The following is a 22891-nucleotide window of genomic DNA, read 5'->3' on the forward strand; positions in this document are numbered from 1 at the left end:
TGTGTGTGCGGAGTATACGGGGGCAGCTCTATGTGTGTGCGGAGTATACGGGGGCAGCTCTATGTGTGTGCGGAGTATACAGGGCAGCTCTATGTGTGTGCGGAGTATACGGGGCAGCTCTATGTGTGTGCGGAGTATACGGGGGCAGCTCTATGTGTGTGCGGAGTATACAGGGCAGCTCTATGTGTGTGCGGAGTATACGGGGGCAGCTCTATGTGTGTGCGGAGTATACGGGGGCAGCTCTATGTGTGTGTGCGGAGTATACAGGGCAGCTCTATGTGTGTGCGGAGTATACAAGGTTACAATGTATTATATAGGACATCTCTACATCTCTATTACCTGAGCGGTGTAGTCTGACTCCTCCCACACATGTGACTGATCACATGCTCATGACATCATCAAAGGTCCTCCAGAAAGTCACATGTCCAGAATTTACCTCAGAATTCCTGGCCAATGAGGAGAGAAGAGACTGGTCAGTGTGTGACTTGTAGTTCCCCTGTGTGTACAGCCGTGTATATGGGGCCGTATATAAGAGGTGTCTATAGAGAGTGTAGAGTATATAGCAGGACATACACTGTATACAGCGGGGTATAATATATATATCAGGTCTATAGTATATGTCACAGTGCTGTGTATACAGGGGGGGTATAGTATAGACAGATGTATATACTGGGTGTAGTGTATAGAGGGTGTATAGTATAGACAGATGTATATACTGGGTGTAGTGTATAGGGGGTGTATAGTATAGACAGATGTATATACTGGGTGTAGCGTATAGGGGTGTATAGTATAGACAGATGTATATATTGGGTGTAGTGTATAGAGGGTGTATAGTATAGACAGGTGTATATACTGGGTGTAGCGTATAGGGGTGTATAGTATAGACAGATGTATATACTGGGTGTAGCGTATAGGGGGTGTATAGTATAGACAGATGTATATACTGGGTGTAGCGTATAGGGGTGTATAGTATAGACAGATGTATATACTGGGTGTAGTGTATAGGGGGTGTATAGTATAGACAGATGTATATACTGGGTGTAGCGTATAGACAGATGTATATACTGGGTGTAGCGTATAGACAGATGTATATACTGGGTGTAGCGTATAGGGGGTGTATAGTATAGACAGATGTATATACTGTGTGTAGCGTATAGGGGGTGTATAGTATAGACAGATGTATATACTGGGTGTAGCGTATAGGGGGGTATAGTATAGACAGATGTATATACTGTGTGTAGCGTATAGGGGGTGTATAGTATAGACAGATGTATATACTGGGTGTAGCGTATAGGGGTGTATAGTATAGACAGATGTATATACTGGGTGTAGCGTATAGGGGGTGTATAGTATAGACAGATGTATATACTGGGTGTAGCGTATAGGGGTGTATAGTATAGACAGATGTATATACTGTGTGTAGCGTATAGGGGGTGTATAGTATAGACAGATGTATATACTGGGTGTAGCGTATAGGGGGTGTATAGTATAGACAGATGTATATACTGGGTGTAGCGTATAGGGGGTGTATAGTATAGACAGATGTATATACTGGGTGTAGCGTATAGGGGGTGTATAGTATAGACAGATGTATATACTGGGTGTAGCATATAGGGGTGTATAGTATAGACAGATGTATATACTGGGTGTAGTGTATAGGGGGTGTATAGTATAGACAGATGTATATACTGGGTGTAGCGTATAGGGGGTGTATAGTATAGACAGATGTATATACTGTGTGTAGCGTATAGGGGGGTATAGTATAGACAGATGTATATACTGGGTGTAGTGTATAGGGGGTGTATAGTATAGACAGATGTATATACTGGGTGTAGCGTATAGGGGGTGTATAGTATAGACAGATGTATATACTGGGTGTAGTGTATAGGGGATGTATAGTATAGACAGATGTATATACTGGGTGTAGTGTATAGGGGATGTATAGTATAGACAGATGTATATACTGGGTGTAATGTATAGGGGGTGTATAGTATAGACAGATGTATATACTGGGTGTAGCGTATAGGGGGTGTATAGTATAGACAGATGTATATACTGGGTGTAGCGTATAGGGGTGTATAGTATAGACAGATGTATATACTGGGTGTAGCGTATACGGGGTGTATAGTATAGACAGATGTATATACTGGGTGTAGCGTATAGGGGTGTATAGTATAGACAGATGTATATACTGGGTGTAGCGTATAGACAGATGTATATACTGGGTGTAGTGTATAGACAAATGTATATACTGGGTGTAGCGTATAGACAGATGTATATACTGGGTGTAGTGTATAGACAAATGTATATACTGGGTGTAGCGTATAGACAGATGTATATACTGGGTGTAGTGTATAGGGGATGTATAGTATAGACAGATGTATATACTGGGTGTAGCGTATAGGGGGTGTATAGTATAGACAGATGTATATACTGGGTGTAGCGTATAGGGGGTGTATAGTATAGACAGATGTATATACTGGGTGTAGTGTATAGGGGATGTATAGTATAGACAGATGTATATACTGGGTGTAGTGTATAGGGGATGTATAGTATAGACAGATGTATATACTGGGTGTAGTGTATAGGGGATGTATAGTATAGACAGATGTATATACTGGGGGTAGCGTATAGCCTTAGATAGGTGTTACTATCCAGTTACTCTGTATACCAGCCTGCTAACAAGTCCTCTTTTGTAGGCACTTTATTGCACAGCAGGGAGCTTCAGTGTTTTAACAAAATGAATTATTAACTGTAGCTCCAGCTTATGGGAAGGAAAAATCTATAGCAGTGGAGTTATTTGCCAGCCAGTACTCTATAGATAACATAGGCGGCTATAGCACACGTTTTTCCAGCCCTGCTCTTTAACCCATTATCCACAACAAAGATAAGAAGTGTAACACTAGTGGGGTAAATAAACGATTGTGGAGGACGGTGTGTCCCACTCCCCCACAGGCTAGGTGGTTGCACATAATCATTACCTTTGTGAATTTTGGGGTATTTTATACCACATTTTTGTTATGTTGTCTTGTACTAAGTATAGCTTTTAATACATATCAATAAAAGTGAAATTTTAATACGTCCCTGATAGTTACCTACCTATCTCCAATTTTTGTTTATTAACTGGGCACGTAGCATTGGTTATCTCTACTTTAATTTTTCAATTTTAAAACTAATCTAACGTGAATGAATTTGATGATTTTTAACAAATTTGTTAATATCAGGCTCGAATTTACTCAAAAACAGCCGTAAGTCACCGCGTTCGGTAATCTGCAACCGATTTGCAAATCTGCAAAGTTTGTGTTGAAAGCAAAAAAAAAAAACAATTTTAAAGGGGTAGCCTCATGAAGCTCGATCTGCCTTCTAAGCTGCCTAAAAATCTTCTTTCTTCCTGTTTGGTCGCGTCAATTAGCCCCGCCCCCAAATTAGCGTGTAGCTCCGCCCACCACATAGCGTGATCCTATGGGATGACTGAAGGGCCTGTGATGTCATCAAAAGGTCCTGTAGACTTGGATTTACCTTGTACGGAGTTTCCTAAAGGACCTGGCTCCTCTGCCCACTAGCAGCCTGCTCTATATAATAAAGCTTTATCCTAGTGAACAGAGAGACCAGCTCCTTTAGCCCAGTAGGATTTAGACTGCTTTATATTATATCTATATATTATATATATAGAAAGCAGGACTTATTCCACCCCCCCACCCCCCTCTATCTCACAGCAGGGAGCTAGGTGATATGTATGTGATGTGTATGTGTGGTGCAGACACAGGCTGGCTCCGTACACTCAGCCCCCCCCTCTCTCCCCCCACACAGCAGGGAGCTACGTCATGTGGCCCCCTCAGCAATGAGCAGGGGGCCAGGTGCTAGTGTCCAGAATGAAGTGAATAAAGTAAGATAGTGGACAAACAAAGCAGTTTTGCTGAAGCAGTGTATTTAGGAAAAGTCTTAAATCCACATTAACAAGCGGTATAGATAGAATCATTGTTATGATACCACCCCTTTAAATTGGCCATCGCCCCCCTAAACCGCTTCAACGCCCCCCAATCTTCTCTGTGCCCTTTACTGCCCCCCTATAGGCCTCCAGCACCCACAAGGGGGCGTTATCGCCCACTTTGAGAAAGACTGGTATAGACAGATGTATATACTGGGTGTAGTGTATAGGGGGTGTATAGTATAGACAGATGTATATACTGGGTGTAGCGTATAGGGGTGTATAGTATAGACAGATGTATATACTGGGTGTAGCGTATAGGTGGTGTATAGTATAGACAGATGTATATACTGGGTGTAGCGTATAGGTGGTGTATAGTATAGACAGATGTATATACTGGGTGTAGAGTATAGGGGTGTATAGTATAGACATGTATATACTGGGTGTAGCGTATAGGGGGTGTATAGTGTAGACAGATGTATATACTGGGCGTAGCGTATAGGGGGTGTATAGTATAGACAGATGTATATACTGGGTGTAGCGTATAGCGGGTGTATAGTATAGACAGATGTATATACTGGGTGTAGCGTATAGGGGTGTATAGTATAGACAGATGTATATACTGGGTGTAGCGTATAGGGGTGTATAGTATAGACAGATGTATATACTGGGTGTAGCGTATAGGGGTGTATAGTATAGACAGATGTATATACTGGGTGTAGCGTATAGGGGTGTATAGTATAGACAGATGTATATACTGGGTGTAGCGTATAGGGGTGTATAGTATAGACATGTATATACTGGGGGTAGTGTATAGGGGGTGTATAATATAGACAGATGTATATACTGGGTGTAGCGTATAGGGGGTGTATAGTATAGACAGATGTATATACTGGGTGTAGCGTATAGGGGTGTATAGTATAGACAGATGTATATACTGGGTGTAGCGTATAGGGGGTGTATAGTATAGACAGATGTATATACTGGGTGTAGCGTATAGGGGTGTATAGTATAGACATGTATATACTGGGGGTAGTGTATAGGGGGTGTATAGTATAGACAGATGTATATACTGGGTGTAGTGTATAGGGGGTGTATAGTATAGACAGATGTATATACTGGGCGTAGCGTATAGGGGGTGTATAGTATAGACAGATGTATATACTGGGTGTAGCGTATAGGGGGTGTATAGTATAGACAGATGTATATACTGGGTGTAGCGTATAGGGGGTGTATAGTATAGACAGATGTATATACTGGGTGTAGCGTATAGGGGGTGTATAGTATAGATAGATGTATATACTGGGTGTAGCGTATAGGGGGTGTATAGTGTAGACAGATGTATATACTGGGCGTAGCGTATAGGGGGTGTATAGTATAGACAGATGTATATACTGGGTGTAGCGTATAGGGGGTGTATAGTATAGATAGATGTATATACTGGGTGTAGCGTATAGGGGGTGTATAGTATAGACAGATGTATATACTGGGTGTAGCGTATAGGGGGTGTATAGTATAGATAGATGTATATACTGGGTGTAGTGTATAGGGGTGTATAGTATAGACAGATGTATATACTGGGTGTAGTGTATAGGGGGTGTATAGTATAGACATGTATATACTGGGTGTAGCGTATAGACAGATGTATATACTGGGTGTAGCGTATAGACAGATGTATATACTGGGTGTAGCGTATAGCGAGTGTATAGTATAGACAGATGTATATACTGGGTGTAGCGTATAGGGGTGTATAGTATAGACAGATGTATATACTGGGTGTAGTGTATAGAGGGTGTATAGTATAGACAGATGTATATACTGGGTGTAGCGTATAGGGGGTGTATAGTATAGACAGATGTATATACTGGGTGTAGTGTATAGGGGGTGTATAGTATAGACAGATGTATATACTGGGTGTAGCGTATAGCGGGTGTATAGTATAGACAGATGTATATACTGGGTGTAGTGTATAGAGGGTGTATAGTATAGACAGATGTATATACTGGGTGTAGCGTATAGCGGGTGTATAGTATAGACAGATGTATATACTGGGTGTAGCGTATAGCGGGTGTATAGTATAGACAGATGTATATACTGGGTGTAGCGTATAGCGGGTGTATAGTATAGACAGATGTATATACTGGGTGTAGTGTATAGAGGGTGTATAGTATAGACAGATGTATATACTGGGTGTAGTGTATAGGGGGTGTATAGTATAGACAGATGTATATACTGGGTGTAGCGTATAGCGGGTGTATAGTATAGACAGATGTATATACTGGGTGTAGTGTATAGAGGGTGTATAGTATAGACAGATGTATATACTGGGTGTAGTGTATACGGGGTGTATAGTATAGACAGATGTATATACTGGGTGTAGTGTATAGGGGGTGTATAGCATAGACAGATGTATATACTGGGTGTAGCGTATAGGGGGTGTATAGTATAGACAGATGTATATACTGGGTGTAGCGTATAGGGGGTGTATAGTATAGACAGATGTATATACTGGGTGTAGCGTATAGGGGTGTATAGTATAGACAGATGTATATACTGGGTGTAGCGTATAGGGGGTGTATAGTATAGACAGATGTATATACTGGGTGTAGTGTATAGGGGGTGTATAGTATAGACAGATGTATATACTGGGTGTAGTGTATAGGGGGTGTATAGTATAGACAGATGTATATACTGGGTGTAGCGTATAGGGGGTGTATAGTATAGACAGATGTATATACTGTGTGTAGCGTATAGAGGGTGTATAGTATAGACAGATGTATATACTGGGTGTAGCGTATAGGTGGTGTATAGTATAGACAGATGTATATACTGGGTGTAGCGTATAGGGGGTGTATAGTATAGATAGATGTATATACTGGGTGTAGCTTATAGGGGGTGTATAGTATAGACAGATGTATATACTGGGTGTAGCGTATAGGGGGTGTATAGTATAGACAGATGTATATACTGGGTGTAGCTTATAGGGGGTGTATAGTATAGACAGATGTATATACTGGGTGTAGTGTATAGGGGGTGTATAGTATAGACAGATGTATATACTGGGTGTAGCGTATAGGGGGTGTATAGTATAGACAGATGTATATACTGTGTGTAGCGTATAGAGGGTGTATAGTATAGACAGATGTATATACTGGGTGTAGCGTATAGGGGGTGTATAGTATAGACAGATGTATATACTGGGTGTAGCGTATAGGGGGTGTATAGTATAGACAGATGTATATACTGGGTGTAGTGTATAGGGGGTGTATAGTATAGACAGATGTATATACTGGGTGTAGCGTATAGGGGGTGTATAGTATAGATAGATGTATATACTGGGTGTAGCGTATAGGGGGTGTATAGTATAGACAGATGTATATACTGGGTGTAGCGTATAGGGGGTGTATAGTATAGACAGATGTATATACTGTGTGTAGCGTATAGAGGGTGTATAGTATAGACAGATGTATATACTGGGTGTAGCGTATAGGTGGTGTATAGTATAGACAGATGTATATACTGGGTGTAGCGTATAGGGGGTGTATAGTATAGATAGATGTATATACTGGGTGTAGCTTATAGGGGGTGTATAGTATAGACAGATGTATATACTGGGTGTAGCGTATAGGGGGTGTATAGTATATACAAGGTGTCTAGTACACAGCGGGCGGTATATACTGGGTGTATAGTATATACAAGGTGTCTAGTACACAGCGGGCGGTATATACAGGGTGTATAGTATATACTGTATACAATAGTTGTGTCTCCTCAGTCCTGACAACACAATGGTCGTCTCCCTGAGTCCCCCATCAGTGATGGACAGAAGTAAGATGGCTGACAGGATCCTAAAGCTGGCCCTGGAGATCATCTACCTGCTGAGCGGAGAGGTGAGGGATTGTGGGAAATCTGTCCCATGAGCTGACTCTTCTCTCTAGTAATAACACCGGAGCGGAGAGGTGAGGGATTGTGGGAATGTCTATAGTGATATTTATCAGGGTCTCTCCATACTCAGGACTACACAGTAGTGAAGAAGACATCTGATAAGTATGTGACCCCCAGCAGCCGCCCCCCCCATGTGTCAGGAGGATGGAGCAGGAGCCCGAGCCCCATCATGGAGCCTTCACCTCACTCACTGATACCTGAGAGCAACAACGAGCAGAAGATCCTGGAGCTGACCAACAAGATGATCTGTCTGCTGAGCGGAGAGGTGAGCGCTGCTGGGAATGCTGGGACATTAGACACTAACACAAGGGATGATGTGTCTGGAGGATGATGAGGACGGTGTCATTGTGTTGTCAGGTTCCTATAAGGTGTCAGGATGTCACCGTCTATTTCTCCATGGAGGAGTGGGAGTATTTAGAAGGACACAAGGATCTGTACAAGGAGGTGATGATGGACGACCCCCAGACCCTCACATCACCAGGTAAGAGGAGAGATGGTAGAGAGCAGTATGGAGGGGCCCCTAGATCCCCCCCCATCATCTGACCCCCACATCACCAGGTAAGAGGAGAGATGGTAGAGAGCAGTATGGAGGGGCCCCTAGATCCCCCCCCATCATCATCTGACCCCCACATCACCAGGTAAGAGGAGAGATGGTAGAGAGCAGTATGGAGGGGCCCCTAGATCCCCCCCCCCATCACATATACACAATGTATTCAGTCACTGTGTGTGTCCTACAGATGGATCCAGTGACAGAAACCCCCCAGAGAGATGTCCAGATGGAAATCCCAGTGCACCATGTGATCACCAGGTAGCCAAGATTTCCATGGTGTATCTATCAGATTTCTCCCACTATATACCATGTTGTAATCATTTATACTCGTCACATCAGGCTGAAGATCCAAGTGATGTGCAAGTGGTAGTAAAAGAAGAGTTAGATGTGGCCGCTGATCCGCCATGTACTGAGGAGGACGTCCCGGGAGATATGGACGCAGGTGAGCAATAACCACCGGAAGGAACGCAGGCTTCTCTTGGGGTGTGTCACACAACTCAATTTAGAGTTGACTTTGAGGCAGATCTGGGTATAATCTGCCTCTATTGTTAAAGATAGTGCCGGTCACGGAGGAGAGAAGTGTCCTGCTCGCTCTTGCCTCAAAGCTGATTCAGCCATAGCACCGGCAGCGTGAGGCTGCTCCTGACTAGTCCGCGGCTGCAACGGGTTAATGTCACTTTTTTGGCTCTATTGTAGAAGCTATTACTATAGTCAGTCTTATTAGGTGGTTTATGACACTGTATGTTATGTATGGGATGTCTCATGTAGGTTAGGAAACGCCCGTAATGTGCCGCCCTTCACCATTGTAAGTGAATAGAGACAATGAGAAGGGGTTACAGGGTGACACGGCCATCTTTGATTGAATTCGCACTGACTACATGGTGAGTCCAGCTGACACCTCGCCCTCCTCACTCACGGTTCTGGTGCCCGTTTGGCTTCTCTAGTTCCATATACAATCATGAAATCTGTCTTTTCTCCTGACAGATAATTCTTGTAACATCTGGGAAGAAAACATTCCAAATCATGATAAAGATCCCGTGCAAAATTCTGTTGAAGAAAACTTAATTCCCCGAAATGTTTATCCAGATGTGTCGTTCCATCAGCCACAGATCCTCAGCCCATGTACGGGCCCGACAGGGGGGAAAAAATTTCAATGTGGCCAGTGTGGGAAACAATTTACCAAAAACTCAAATCTCTTTGTACACTGGAGAATTCACACAGGAGAGAAGCCATACTCCTGCTCCGAATGTGGGAAATGCTTTGCCCGGAAGTCAGGCCTTGATCAGCATGAGAGAAGCCACACGGGGGAGAAGTTGTTCCTGTGTACAGAATGTGGCAAATGTTTTACCCGGAAATCGTTCCTTTCCAGACATCAACTGATCCACAGAGGGGAGAAACCATTTTCATGTTCTAAGTGTGGAAAATGCTTTACCCAGAAGCCTTCTCTTGTGGAACATCAGAGAATTCACACAGGAGAGAAGCCATATTCATGTCCTGAGTGTGGGAAATGTTTTACCCAGAAATCAACTCTGGTCAAACATCAGAGATTTCACTCGGGGGAGAAGCCATATCCATGTTTAGAATGTGGGAAATGTTTTATTTCTAAAGCCAAAGTCAGGGATCATCAGAGAAGCCACACAGGGGAGAAGCCTTTTTTATGTTCTGAATGTGGCAAGTATTTTATTACTAAGGCCAAACTCAGAGACCACCAGAGAATTCACACAGGAGAGAAACCGTTCCCATGTTCTGAATGTGGGAAATGTTTTACACAGAAATCAGATCTTGTTGAACATCAAAGAATTCACACGGGAGAGAGGCCATATTCTTGTTCAGAGTGTGGGAAGTGTTTTGTCAGAAAAGTCAAACTCCAGATTCATCAGAGAATTCACACAGGGGAGAAGCCATATTCATGTCCAGAATGTGGGAGATGTTTTACCCAGAAATCCAATCTTGTTAAACACCAGAGAATTCACACAGGAGAGAAGCCATATTCATGTTCAGATTGTGGCAAATGCTTTACCCGGAAATCAGTTCTTGATCAGCATCGATTCGTCCACACAGGGGAGAGGCCGTTTTCATGTTCAGTATGTGGGAAAAGTTTCAGGAACAAATCCAGGCTAGTAAGTCATCAGGTTATTCACTTGCATTATAACGATTCTGGTGGACAAGTGTGAATGGATCCGTGGCGTGTCGGATCCTCGGGTAGTCTCAGGCCCAGCGGTGAAGGTTGCTGGGGCTGTTTCTTACAGGTTGTTGGAGGGCGGACTCTTCGACATTGGATCCATAAAAGACTTGTTGCGTTTCCAGGCAGAGCGCTAGAGTTGTCACCGTGAACTCTTCTTCTTAGACCTGGCGCCCCCGTTATTATAGAAACTGGATATCGGGGACACCGCGGGCTCCGTATCAGTCTCATACTGAATGGTGGGAGAATGACTGCGCCTATCCCAATACTTCAGGAAATACGTTCCTTTTCAGGGATTGGCTAATCTCCCGTGGATCCCGCGTTACCCATCCTATAGAACGTGTCTTTGATTTTTTTACTTTATATAAATTTCCTGTCTTCTTTGAGGTTCATCTTTGTTCTGTTTGTTCTGTTCTGCTTTTCCCCCCTGACATAGCCCAGAACAGGGACCCAGAAGTTCCCCTGTGTGCTCCATGTCAGTGGCGTGCGTGGTCACAACTCCACTCACTTTTATGGGTGGCGATCTCCAGTGGCCATGCTGGTGTACAATGGCTTGAATGTGATTGAGCAATCAGACCACCAATGTGCAGACCCTTATCTCCTATCCTGTCAATCTAATGGGATACTCTATACAACCAATGATGTTCTGCTCAGTGATCACCAGAAAAATAGTCATATATAGGCCCCCATTGGCGGCAGTAATAAAAAGTCCCAGCTCTCAGAACTATTGACGACCGCGACTATAATGGGGGTGCTCACGACTTCTGTCACTAACTCCTACAGCTTTGTAGAGATATCTCTACATACACACAGCTCTGCTATAGCTCTACATACACACAGCTCTGCCACATCTCTACATACACACAGCTCTGCCACATCTCTACATACACACAGCTCTGCCACATCTCTACATACACACAGCTCTGCCACATCTCTACATACACACAGCTCTGCTACATCTCTACATACACATAGCTCTGCTACATCTCTACATACACATAGCTCTGCCACATCTCTACGTACACACAGCTCTACTACATCTCTACAAACACACAGCTCTGCTACATCTCTACGTACACACAGCTCTACTACATCTCTACGTACACACAGCTCTACTACATCTCTACATACAGACACAGCTCTTTACATCTCTACATACACACAGAGCACGCATCGCCTCTGCCACGTTTCTATACACCGCTCTACCGAGGGTGCAGTGTAGAAAAATGGTGGCTTGTTATGGAAACCTAAAACTGTGTGTATGTGGAGACTAAGTGCCTGTGAGCTTCTATTGCCTGATAAGGGACATGTGACCGTGTGTATAACAGTTGGAATATGAGTAAAAGACTTGCAGGTTTGTATTGGCTAATGGGGGGTCATTGTTTTGGGAATTCTGTATCTCCGAACAGTACGTCCGAGAGTGGTGTGGCCTGGTCTAAAACCTTCCTGGACAACTGATATACCTGTGTGCCAGATTTGGTGAGGAACTATCCAGTCGTTTGGTTGCACATAAAGAACAGACAGATAGACAGACTCTCTTTTATATACTGTATATATACACTAGCAGGAGGACGCAGATCACACGGGTGTATGTCATGTTTTGTTTGTGTAGTGGCCCCATAAGAATTGCCCAGTTTTGCACTGGTGTATTTTGTATATCGTTTGTGTGTGTCCATAAGTGTCATGTGATCATGTGTATCTCAATTTGGATACTGTGAAGCTGTGTAAATATGACCTTGCATAATAGGCTGTCTTGTGATCTCACCTGTGGGCCTTCCTATTAGTGAGCTCACCTGTGGGCCTTCCTATTAGTGAACTCACCTGTGGGCCTTCCTATTAGTGAGCTTACCTGTGGGCCTTCCTATTAGCAAGCTCACCTGTGGGCCTTCCTATTAGTGAGCTCACCTGTGGTCCTTCCTATTAGTGAGCTCATCTGTGGGCCCTCCTATTAGTGAGCTCCCCTGTGGACCCTGCTATTAGTGAGCTCACCTGTGGGCCCTCCTATTAGTGATCTCAACTGTGGGCCTTCCTATTACTGATCTCACCTGTGGGCCCTCCTATTAGTGAGCTCACCTGTGGGCCTTCCTATTAGTGATCTCACTTGTGCGCCTTCCTATTAGTGAGCTCACCTGTGGGCCTTCCTATTAGTGATCTCACTTGTGCGCCTTCCTATTAGTGAGCTCACCTGTGGGCCTTCCTATTAGTGAGCTCACCTGTGGGCCCTCCTATTAGTGAGCTCACCTGTGGTCCTTCCTATTAGTGAGCTCACCTGTGGTCCTTCCTATTAGTGAGCTCACCTGTGGTCCTTCCTATTAGTGAGCTCACCTGTGGGCCTTCCTATTAGTGAGCTCGTCTGTCTGCCCTCCTATTAGTGAGCTCGCCTGTGGTCCTTCCTATTAGTGAGCTCGTCTGTGGGCCTTCCTATTATTGAGCTCACCTGTGGGCCTTCCTATTAGTGAGCTCACCTGTGGGCCTTCCTATTAGTGAGCTCACCTGTGGGCCTTCCTATTAGTGAGCTCACCTGTGGGCCTTCCTATTAGTGAGCTCACCTGTGGGCCCTCCTATTAGTGATCTCACCTTTCGCCTTGCTCTTAGTGAGCTCAGCTGTAGGCCCTCCTATTAGTGAGCTCACCTGTGGACCTTCCTATTAGTGAGCTCACCTGTGGGCCTTCCTATTAGTGATCTCACCTTTCGCCTTGCTCTTAGTGAGCTTACCTGTGGGCCCTCCTATTAGTGAGCTCACCTGTGGACCTTCCTATTAGTGAGCTCACCTGTGGGCCTTCCTATTAGTGAGCTCACCTGTGGACCTTCCTATTAGTGAGCTCACCTGTGGGCCTTCCTATTAGTGAGCTCACCTGTGGACCTTCCTATTAGTGAGCTCACCTGTGGGCCTTCCTATTAGTGAGCTCACCTGTGGACCTTCCTATTAGTGATCTCACCTGTGGGCCTTCCTATTAGTGAGCGCTCCTGTGGGCCTTCCTATTAGTGAGCTCACCTGTGGGCCTTCCTATTAGTGAGCTCACCTGTGGGCCTTCCTATTAGTGAGCTCACCTGTGGGCCTTCCTATTAGTGAGCTCACCTGTGGGCCTTCCTATTAGTGAGCTCACCTGTGGACCTTCCTATTAGTGATCTCACCTGTGGGCCTTCCTATTAGTGAGCTCACCTGTGGGCCTTCCTATTAGTGAACTCACCTGTGGGCCTTCCTATTAGTGAGCTTACCTGTGGGCCTTCCTATTAGCAAGCTCACCTGTGGGCCTTCCTATTAGTGAGCTCACCTGTGGGCCTTCCTATTAGTGATCTCACCTGTGGGCCTTCCTATTAGTGAGCTCACCTGTGGGCGTTCCTATTAGTGAGCTTACCTGTGGGCCTTCCTATTAGCAAGCTCACCTGTGGGCCTTCCTATTAGCGAGCTCACCTGTGGGCCTTCCTATTAGTGAGCTCACCTGTGGACCTTCCTATTAGTGATCTCACCTGTGGGCCTTCCTATTAGTGAGCGCTCCTGTGGGCCTTCCTATTAGTGAGCTCACCTGTGGGCCTTCCTATTAGTGATCTCACCTGTGGGCCTTCCTATTAGTGATCTCACCTGTGGGCCTTCCTATTAGTGAGCTCACCTGTGGGCCTTCCTATTAGTGAGCTCTCCTGTGGGCCTTCCTATTAGTGAGCTCACCTGTGGGCCTTCCTATTAGTGAGCTCTCCTGTGGGCCTTCCTATTAGTGAGCTCACCTGTGGGCCCTCCTATTTGTGAGCTCACCTTTGAGCTTTCCTATTAGTGAGCTCACCTGTGGGCCTTCCTATTAGACGAGCCTCCGGCAGAACCAGCGTTGATTGGCCGAATGCTGTACTCTGTATGGCATTCGGCCAATCAACGCTGGTCAATGCATTCCTATGGGAAAAAGTCAGCTCCCGCTTATCACAAGCTGACAGGGATCCCGACCAGATAGAGCCCCAAAGAGCTGGGTGAGTAACATTCCCCCCTAAATAAAGGTAACCCCTAGCTAACCCTGCCTGTACATCTGTCCCTGTCTCACAGTCACATAGTTCACAGTCTCATATGACCCGAATGTTAAATCCACCATTTGTATAAATTGGAGGTCACCTGATTTTGGCCGCCAATGACTTTTTCCGATTTTTTTTTATGCCTCCGTTGTCGTAGATCCTGTCCCACCTCCCCTGCGCAGTTATTGGTGCAAAAAAGCGCCAAGGAAGGTGGGAGGGGATACGAATTTTTAGCGAGTTTGCCACCTGGTGTTCGACTGCAATCGAACATCTCGAACAGCCTGATAACCGATTGAACGCTGTTCGCTCATCTCTAATAGACACCATGATAGTACTTAAGGGTTAAATAACTGTACACATATACATATTACATTTTACCAAAAAAAAGAAAAAAATATACTCACATTTGGTGAAGCAGAAAGTGGAATATGGCAGCAGGCTTGTCTCTGTCCCCACACCCTACGATCTAAGAGATGACTCACTGCTGGGAGGGGGAGGGGGAAGTCCAGGCTGCACAGAAAGCTCTTCATAAGATTGCAGTGATATCTGCTGCAGCTGCTGCCCTGGTGTCCTCAGTCCTCCCGATGTATACTTTCCTTATATTAATAGGGAAAGTATACCACTGGCAGGAGCCCCCTCTGTGTGTGTCAGGGCCCTGGGAAACTGCCGGCAGCTGGCCATCTTTAATCATTACAGTGCTGCCGGCAGCCTGGGGCCCCGAGCTTACCGATCCGGCCCCTGCCACTATCAGTGCTCAGTTTGTCAATGCAAATGCATTGGTTCAGGGGCCCGACTCGGCCACTGAAAATCCTGATCGGGCCCCTGACCAATGCTTCTACATTGGGGAAATGAGCACTGATAGTCAAGGCTCGGGGCCCACCCGGGGATTCACTGGTTCCCCAGTGGGCCAGTCCGACCCTGAAGGAGTGACACTGGGGGGTTGAAAAGCAGATTGTGCAGGAATAGATTTCGGTTGCATTTGCAGAGCCCCTAAAGTGTTAAAAGAATGTAAACCCCCAAAAAGTGACCCTCTTTTGTAATCTACACCCCTCACAGAATTCATCGAGGGGTATACTGAGCATATTGACCCTACAGATTTTGCTAACATTGAGATGTGTAAATAAAAAGTTATTAAAATGTCCCTTTATCCCCAAAGTTTTCGTTTTCACAGGGGGTTAAAGGAGAGAAATCCCCCCCCCCCCCCAGTTTGTTACACAATTTCTCCTGAACACTGTGATACCCCATAAGCTGCTGTATGGAAACATGGGGGGGCTCAGAGTAGAAAGAGCGCTATTTGGTTTTTGGAGGGCGGATTTTGCTAGAATGTCACATTTGCAGAACCCCCTAGAGGACCAGTTTGCTTTGGGGCCCAGTCTTTGCTAGTTACACCCCTGTTACCCCTCCAGACATCAAGATGATGATGTCACCTGAGCGGGCAAAATTGTTGTGTATTGACTGTTATATACGTCCAGTGTCACTAGATGGCGCCGTAACTTGGAGATTTCTATAAATGAAGTGCCCCCTATTTGCTAAGAGGCGGCCCCTTCAAAATAATGTGAATTTGAGGATTTTGCTGCCTCTGGCTGACCCTGACTGCCCGAGTCTTCTCGGCAGACCTCTGGTGCCTGTACGGTGCGTCCCATAAAGCCTCGTATATTATTGTTGCATATTGGGATCTTCCATATATAGAGGCCACTTTGTAATGTGGCCCCTCTATGATGGTTGTTCGGCACAGATTTGGTTGAGGATTGCTGCAGATCTCGCTGACTTTGCCTCAGTCTATGACCTCAGGTTCTGTGGGAATGCAGGAATTTGTTTTGCAGCTTCTCGCTTGGCAGCCAAGTCCTCGTTCTTGTTTCCTCCTGAGATCGGGGCGTCTTCTCTGGTGCGCTGCACATTTACAGCCGGATACTTTCTTCTATAGGAGCTGGATTGTATCCTATAACTGTAAGATCAGATGTCGGGGGCTTGTGTCCTTCTCTGCGGAGGTCACTTACTAGAGATGAGCGAACAGTGAAATATTCGATATTCGTTGCGAAAAGCCGCTCAATATTGGACTATTGGAACGAATATGGAACCCCATTATAGTCTATGGGAGAAAATGCTTCGTTTCAGGGGATCCCACCATTCACCTCAGGAGAGTCACCAAGTCCACTATGAAATGATACCAACACCTCTGAAATGTAACTGGGACAGCAGGGGGAGCATGTCTGGGGGCAACTAACACACCAAAGTCCCTCTATTACCCCAACATCATAGCCTAACAACTACACACTTTCCACTCTCAAAAAAACCTTTATCAAAGTGGGAAAATACCTGGAAACCTTTACTCCCCAATTGGATGGACACAAACCCCAATTTAAGCTCAACAAACATTACCAAGCACCCCTTTAAATCACATTGCCCATGACAACCACAGATGGAATAGGCAATGGGAAATCCATCAGTCCCCCCCTGACCTGTCATTGTGGATGTTGCATGACACATGCTGGCAAGGCGGAGACGGCACATCGGGAGAAGTAGTGACGGGTAGGGACAGCATAGTGCGGTGCTGCACTTGGCATCAAGTCACCGTAGGCCTGAGTTTCCTCAAGCTGGAACGGCAACATCTCTTGGGCCAGGAGTTTGGAGATGTGCTCGTATAAGGCTTGTGCATGGGAGTGGGTAGTGCTGTATTTTTGCCTGCGCTCAAAAGTCTGGGAGATGGTGGGTTGCTGGGAAGAGGCGCATGATGGTGCAGGAGAAGGACATAAGGCAGGAGAAGGAGCTAAGGCAGGAGAAGGAGCTAAGGCAGGAGAAGGAGCTAAGGCAGGAGAAGGAGGTAAGGCAGGAGAAGGAGCTAAGGCAGGAGAAGGAGGTAAGGCAGGAGAAGGAGCTAAGGCAGGAGAAGGAGGTAAGGCAGGAGAAGGAGCTAAGGCAGGAGAAGGAGGTAAGGCAGGAGAAGGAGCTAAGGCAGGAGAAGGAGGTAAGGCAGGAGAAGGAGGTAAGGCAGGAGAAGGAGCTAAGGCAGGAGAAGGAGGTAAGGCAGGAGAAGGAGCTAAGGCAGGAGAAGGAGCTAAGGCAGGAGAAGGAGCTAAGGCAGGAGGAGCTAAGGCAGGAGAAGGAGGTAAGGCAGGAGAAGGAGGTAAGGCAGGAGAAGGAGCTAAGGCAGGAGAAGGAGCTAAGGCAGGAGAAGGAGCTAAGGCAGGAGAAGGAGCTAAGGCAGGAGAAGGAGCTAAGGCAGGAGAAGGAGCTAAGGCAGGAGAAGGAGGTAAGGCAGGAGAAGGAGCTAAGGCAGGAGAAGGAGCTAAGGCAGGAGAAGGAGCTAAGGCAGGAGAAGGACGTAAGGCAGGAGAAGGAGGTAAGGCAGGAGAAGGAGGTAAGGCAGGAGAAGGAGCTAAGGCAGGAGAAGGACGTAAGGCAGGAGAAGGAGGTAAGGCAGGAGAAGGAGCTAAGGCAGGAGAAGGAGCTAAGGCAGGAGAAGGAGCTAAGGCAGGAGAAGTAGCTAAGGCAGGAGAAGGAGCTAAGGCAGGAGAAGGAGGTAAGGCAGGAGAAGGAGGTAAGGCAGGAGAAGGAGCTAAGGCAGGAGAAGGAGGTAAGGCAGGAGAAGGAGCTAAGGCAGGAGAAGGAGCTAAGGCAGGAGAAGGAGCTAAGGCAGGAGAAGGACGTAAGGCAGGAGAAGGAGGTAAGGCAGGAGAAGGAGCTAAGGCAGGAGAAGGAGCTAAGGCAGGAGAAGGAGGTAAGGCAGGAGAAGGAGGTAAGGCAGGAGAAGGAGGTAAGGCAGGAGAAGGAGGTAAGGCAGGAGAAGGAGGTAAGGCAGGAGAAGGAGGTAAGGCAGGAGAAGGAGCTAAGGCAGGAGAAGGAGCTAAGGCAGGAGAAGGAGCTAAGGCAGGAGAAGGAGGTAAGGCAGGAGAAGGAGCTAAGGCAGGAGAAGGAGCTAAGGCAGGAGAAGGAGGTAAGGCAGGAGAAGGAGGTAAGGCAGGAGAAGGAGCTAAGGCAGGAGAAGGAGGTAAGGCAGGAGAAGGAGCTAAGGCAGGAGAAGGAGCTAAGGCAGGAGAAGGAGGTAAGGCAGGAGAAGGAGGTAAGGCAGGAGAAGGAGCTAAGGCAGGAGAAGGAGGTAAGGCAGGAGAAGGAGCTAAGGCAGGAGAAGGACGTAAGGCAGGAGAAGGAGGTAAGGCAGGAGAAGGAGCTAAGGCAGGAGAAGGAGCTAAGGCAGGAGAAGGAGCTAAGGCAGGAGAAGGAGCTAAGGCAGGAGAAGGAGGTAAGGCAGGAGAAGGAGGTAAGGCAGGAGAAGGAGCTAAGGCAGGAGAAGGAGCTAAGGCAGGAGAAGGGGAGGATGAGGGAGAACTCTCCAAAGTGGCGGAGGAAGATGTGACAGTTTCCTGGCTGCCGGTCTGGACTGCAGCACCAACACTGCCAACAGTGGGAGAGGCAGTGGCGGCAACGCCGGACGACGATTGTCCTGTGTTTTCTCTCTCCCACTGAGCCCAGTGCTTGCCTTCCAAATGACGGTGCATGCCAGTGGTCGTAAGGTTGCTCTTTTCAGAGCCCCTACTCAGTTTTGAGTTGCAGAGTGTGCAAACCACACTTTATTTGTCCTCTGCACATACATTAAAAAATTTCAACACCACCGAAGACCGTGGCCTCGATGGGGGAGTTTTTCTAGGCTGGCTACAAGAGGGAACATTTTGGGCCCTGCTGGCTGTGGCCTGGCTTCGGCGAAGCAGCTGTCCTCTACCTCTGGACATGCCTCTGCCTCTAGACACCCTCATTGGTGCTGCACTTTCCTCCACATCTCCACTGCTCTCCCCGCTTGACATCCGCTCTGTCCAGGTCGGGTCAGTGTCCTCGTCATCCACCACCTCCTCTTCCAATTCCTCTCTCGGTTCCTCCTCTTGCTCACCGACCATGCCAACAGGCTGCCCTGATGGCAACTGTGTCTCGCCATCGTCATCACTGAGGGCCAATTGCTGGTCAACAACAACAGGAGATGGCGGATGCTCCAGTGTTTGGGCATCAGGACACAGAAGCTCATCTGGTACCTCCGGTGATTCGGGACATGGTGGGACAGAGAGAGGGACAGCAAATGGATCCGAAAACAGCTCCTGGGAGGTGGGAAAGAAGGGATTGCTGGGAAGATTGGGCATGTTGTGAGGAAGGAGGACCAGACTGTTGAGTAGGAGGACGAGTTGATGTAGAGGCTGACTGGCTGGTGGAGAATGTGCTGGAAGCATTGTCCGCCAGCCACTTCTTCCTGGTGCTCGGGCCTGGTTAGTGTTGTACCCTGCAGCCTTCTTAATGTGGCCATCAAGCCGGGGACTGTAGGGAAGCGCAATGCTTGCTGCCGCAGAGCAGTAGGCAGGGTAGACACTGTTGGTTGACCGCAACCGTGCTCCATATCTGCATTTCCACGCACCCGTCCTCGTCCCTGTCCCTTTGACCTAGCCTTACGCATTTTTATGGTCTATACAACAAGGAAAGCTGGGTAGAGCATATATAGCCGGACTTATTTGCTCTGTATCCCTGATTTGGGGGGACACCGCCTGCAAAGCTGGGTTAAGCGTATATAGCCGGACTTATTTGCTCTGTATCCCTGATTTGGGGGGACACCGCCTGCAAAGCTGGGTTAAGCGTATATAGCCGGACTTATTTGCTCTGTATCCCTGATTTGGGGGGACAACCCGTGGAAAGCTGGACTCCTCTCCCTGCAGTATATAGCTCTGAAAAGAGCTGTTGTTCTTCAGTTTTTCCCTGCCTACTAGAAGCTAATACCTATCTAGCCCTCAGCAGATCTCTCTCTCTCCCTATCTCTGACCGCAAATGTGACAAAGATGGCGCTGGCTATTCTCATAAATCGGAGGTCACATGTTTTTGGCAACCAATGGGTTTTTTCAATTTTTTTCAATGCCTCCATTGTCGTAGTTCCTGTCCCACCTCCCCTGCACAGTTATTGCTGCAAAAAACGCGCCTGGGAAGGGGGGACATGAATTTTTACTGCGTTTGCCGCGTGGTATTCGATTGGAATTGAATACCTCGAACGGCCTGATATTCAATCGAACAGCATTCGCTCATCTCTATTACATACCATTCCTCTATTCTTCCACAGACATGTTGTGTTGTAAAGGCAGATTGTCTATCTGTATAAATGGTGACTACAGTGGCTTGCAAAAATCTTCACACCCCTTGAACTTTTTCATATTTTGTCACCTTACAACCACAAACTTATATGTGTTTTCTTGAGATTTTAAGTGATAACAACGCAAAGTATCAGATCATTGTGAAGTGGAAGGAAAATGATACAAGGTTATCAACATGTTAATGAAATAAAAATCTGAAAAGTGTGATGTGCAAAAGTCTTCAGCCCCCTGTAGTCTGATATCCCTAAATAAGATCCAGTGCACACAATTGTCTTCAGAAGTCACTTAATGGGTTAATACAGCCCGGCTGTGTGTAATGTAGGCTCACTGTGTGTGTGTGTGTGTATATATATATATATATATATATATATATATATATATATATATATATTCTGTGAAGGCCTCAGTGGCTTGTTAGAGAACACTAGTGAACAAACTGCATCATGAAGATCAAGGAACTCACCAGACAGCTCAGAGATAAAGTTGTGGAGAAGTGTAAAGCAGGGTCAGATTATAAGAACATATCCCAAGCTTTGAGCATCCCAAGGAGTCCTGTACAATCCATCATCCAAAAATGGAAAAAGTATCCTACAAGACATGGCTGTCCACCTAAACTAACAGATCACTGACAAGGAGAGTGCTGGTCAGAGAAGCCGCCAAGAGGCCCATGGTCAGTGCGGAGGAGTCGCAGAAATCCTCAGGTACAGGAGAATCATCCACAGGACAACTAGAGGTCTATAGATAGACCTATAGATCTATATGGAAGAGCGGCAAGAAGGAAACCATTGTTGTAAGAAAGACATAAGAAGGGGCGTCTGAAGGTTATGGCCACAAGACATATAGGGGGACCCCGCAAACATGTGGGAGAAAGTGAGAGGAGACCAAAGGGGAACGTCCTAAATATAAAGTAACCCTGCCCATCCCCCTGAACACCCCGTCATCCCCCCACTGTGACACATAGCGGGGGCAGCATCATGGGGGGCAGCAGGGACAGGGGCTCAGAGGTGATGGGAAGATGGAGCGAAATACAAGACAATCCTGGAAGAAAACCTGAGACTGGAGGCTGCAAAAGGCTTGAGACTGGGAAGGAGATTCCAGCAAGACAATGGCCCTAAACCTCCAGCCCGAGCCCCAGTGACTGGTTTAGATCATAGAATATTCCGGGGATAGAACGGCCCAAAGTCCAGACCTAAATCCCATTGAGCTTTTGTGGCAAGACATGAGAATTACTGATCACAGATGTCTCCATCCAATCTGACTGCAGAGAGGAAGAAGAGGAAGAAATCTCATCTCTAGATGTGCAAAGACCGAGCCCAAAAGACTGGCAGCTGTGAAAGGCGGCTCTATAAAGTATTGCTATGGGGGGCTGTTAATGTAGGAATAGCCTTAAGAAAGCCTCTTCTTCTCCTACCTTTAGATGTCTTCTCCGCGCTGCCGTTCCATATAAATCCCGGTTTTCGACGGTATGCAAATGAGTTCTCTCGCAGCACTGTTACGAGAGAACTCTCCAGCGCCACCTCCATCTTCTACAGGAACGGCCTATTCCCACGTCTTCTTCCAGCGCTGGATTCAAACTTCTAGGCCTCGGGCCTAGGAGAAAGCCGACTGCGCATGCCACAAGAAAATGGCCACTTACTATAATGTGCAAGCTGGATGGAGGCAGCGCTGGAGATTTCTCTTGCAGCATTGGGGATGCTCCCAGTGCTGTTTGAGCTCTGGGGCCCGAACGGTGGTGCAGAGAAGACATCTAAAGGTAGGAGAGGAGTAGCCTTTCTTAAGGCTATTCCTATGTGATAAGCAGAAAAAATTCAGTTTAAATGATAGGATCCCTTTAAGGTCTGATGAAGGCTCCATAGTGAGCCAATAAATGTTTCACGCCGTCTTTGGATTGCTTATTCCATGTTATATAATGTCAAATCTTTGAGGAACCAACCTTGAGCTGGACACCTGGATATCACACTCTTTCCACTCTTTCATCTCACAATTGGGGCAATTTTATTGGGTAAAATACTTGCAACTTAATTAAACCAGCTTGGAGGAACAGCGCTATGTCCAGGGGTCTCCATTTTGGTTCCTTATAAGCACCATGTCCAGTGGTCTCCATCTTGGTCCCTCATAGACCATCGTGTACAATTCTCGTGTTCTCCAAGAGTGGTAAAGACAAGAAACGCACAAAG

The 22891-nt window shown here is 46.5% G+C and overlaps 1 protein-coding gene across 2 annotated transcripts in view; it reads left to right on the forward strand.

Moving 5' to 3' along the window:
• LOC142219340 (uncharacterized) overlaps nt 1-10977 on the forward strand; it is a 116068-nt gene extending 105091 nt beyond the window's left edge. The window contains exons 1-6 of one of the 2 annotated variants that reach the window (XM_075288320.1): nt 7704-7815; nt 7941-8135; nt 8228-8351; nt 8608-8678; nt 8760-8862; nt 9405-10977. In XM_075288320.1, the coding sequence (XP_075144421.1) occupies nt 7714-7815; nt 7941-8135; nt 8228-8351; nt 8608-8678; nt 8760-8862; nt 9405-10594 (1785 nt within the window). In that variant the 5' untranslated portion in view covers nt 7704-7713 and the 3' untranslated portion in view covers nt 10595-10977. Of the gene's footprint in view, nt 1-7703; nt 7816-7940; nt 8136-8227; nt 8352-8607; nt 8679-8759; nt 8863-9404 lie in introns of those variants that run through there. The other variant, XM_075288321.1, reaches the window with a different exon arrangement.
• The last annotated feature ends 11914 nt before the right edge of the window (nt 10978-22891 follow it).

Source organism: Leptodactylus fuscus, chromosome 10, assembly GCF_031893055.1.
Source record: "Leptodactylus fuscus isolate aLepFus1 chromosome 10, aLepFus1.hap2, whole genome shotgun sequence".
Classification (NCBI taxonomy): Eukaryota; Metazoa; Chordata; class Amphibia; order Anura; family Leptodactylidae; genus Leptodactylus; species Leptodactylus fuscus.